This window comes from Cyprinodon variegatus, unplaced genomic scaffold, assembly GCF_000732505.1.
Source record: "Cyprinodon variegatus isolate N-32 unplaced genomic scaffold, C_variegatus-1.0 Scaffold312, whole genome shotgun sequence".
Lineage (NCBI taxonomy): Eukaryota > Metazoa > Chordata > Actinopteri > Cyprinodontiformes > Cyprinodontidae > Cyprinodon > Cyprinodon variegatus.
In genome coordinates this window covers 359,496-360,906 of record NW_015150765.1, presented here as the reverse complement: position 1 = coordinate 360,906, position 1,411 = coordinate 359,496, and the positions used below count along the sequence as shown (strand labels likewise).

General features: G+C 42.9%; 1 protein-coding gene across 1 annotated transcript in view; it reads right to left on the bottom strand.

Annotated features, from left to right (window-relative positions):
* The window catches only part of atp9b (ATPase, class II, type 9B), a 57,638-nt gene that overhangs the window by 28,193 nt on the left and 28,034 nt on the right, over positions 1-1,411 (bottom strand). The window contains exon 11 of the mRNA XM_015384421.1: positions 606-682. Within this exon, the coding sequence (XP_015239907.1) occupies positions 606-682 (77 nt within the window). The remainder of the gene's footprint in view (positions 1-605; positions 683-1,411) is intronic.

Sequence of the window (1,411 nt, the reverse complement as noted above, 5' to 3'; positions counted from 1 at the left end):
CCTTGAAAGCTCGCGAGATCAGGATGGTCTCACGAGGCTACCGGGGGACACCTTTGATGTGAGAACCATTTCAGGTGATGGCCTCTGGAAGCTCATCAAGAGAATGCTAAGAGTGAGCGAAGCAGTAATGAAAGCTAAAGGTGGCTACTTTGAAGAACCCAGAACATACGACATACTTTCAGCTGTTTCACACTTTGTTGTTAAGTTTATAATTCCACGTGTTAATTCATAGTTTTGTTGCTTTCAGTGTGAATCTACTATTTTCATAGTCACGAAAATAAAGAAAACTCTTTGAATGAGAAGGTGTGTCAACTGGAAGCAATTCCGCGCAAATATATCGTGTTATAATATATCTGATGAAAATCGTTTTTATAAACACTTTTTTTATTTTAAATAAAGCATTATGTTACCAATGTAACAAAAGCAGGTTTAAACTTTGGGTTTTGTAATATTTGTTGTGGTTTTATACTTGAAACTTGATCTTTGATGGAGTAGATAGAGATAAATCGATTTGATTATTTTAATAATCGACCAATCATTTCAGTTCAAACTGCGGCTCTGTTTCAATCGTCTCCCAAAGAACAGAGAAGCTGAGAAATCCTCACCTTGTTCTTGGCGTAAGACGTGTTCAGAACGCTGCGCGTCTCTTTCCCCGTGTAGATCACCACTCCGATCACCGTTCCTGTCAAACACAGAAACCGATTAATTCACCGAAGACCCCCCTAAAAATAAACACTCATGAACTCCTCATGCTGGAGACACCAGAGGAAAGTCACAGCCTTCCTCTTAAACTCAGATCAATACTTCCCATCTTTACTGCCAATTCATTACGGCAGCCCTTTAGAAAGGATTAACGACTCATTAATATTAGATGAGCTTAACGGAAGACAAACGCAGCCTCTGAAAGCACCGGGGCGGAGAAAGAGAGACCTGTAGTTAGAGGACAGCAGGAGGAGTGATGAACGACCCCATGACTGCTGCTCCTGGATTATTGGGCGGGATGACAAATGGTGAGAAGGTGTCAGCACACAGCCGAGCTGCGGGGTGAACATGTGGGCGACTAATTCTGCCTTCACAGCGGGACTCGGACCTAACAGAGAGGAGGAGGGGGATGGTGTCCAAGTCGTTCTCCTATTAATGCTGCAGCCATCAGCAACACTTAGATGCTGACAAAAAGTCTGCAAAGGTTCAGAAGCACGAAGAGGAAACAAACTGGACATCAATGAAACTTCTGAAAAACCACAACGACGCTGCATTTCCTAAACACTGATGTGGACAAGCATCAGAAATGGAGCAACAGAAGCGTCTTTGATGGCGTTCGCTGTGAACGTAGCATCAGACCTTCTGATTAGGGATGCACGATTTTGGGATTTTGGCCGATATCCGATATGCCGATATTTTAAAACTCATG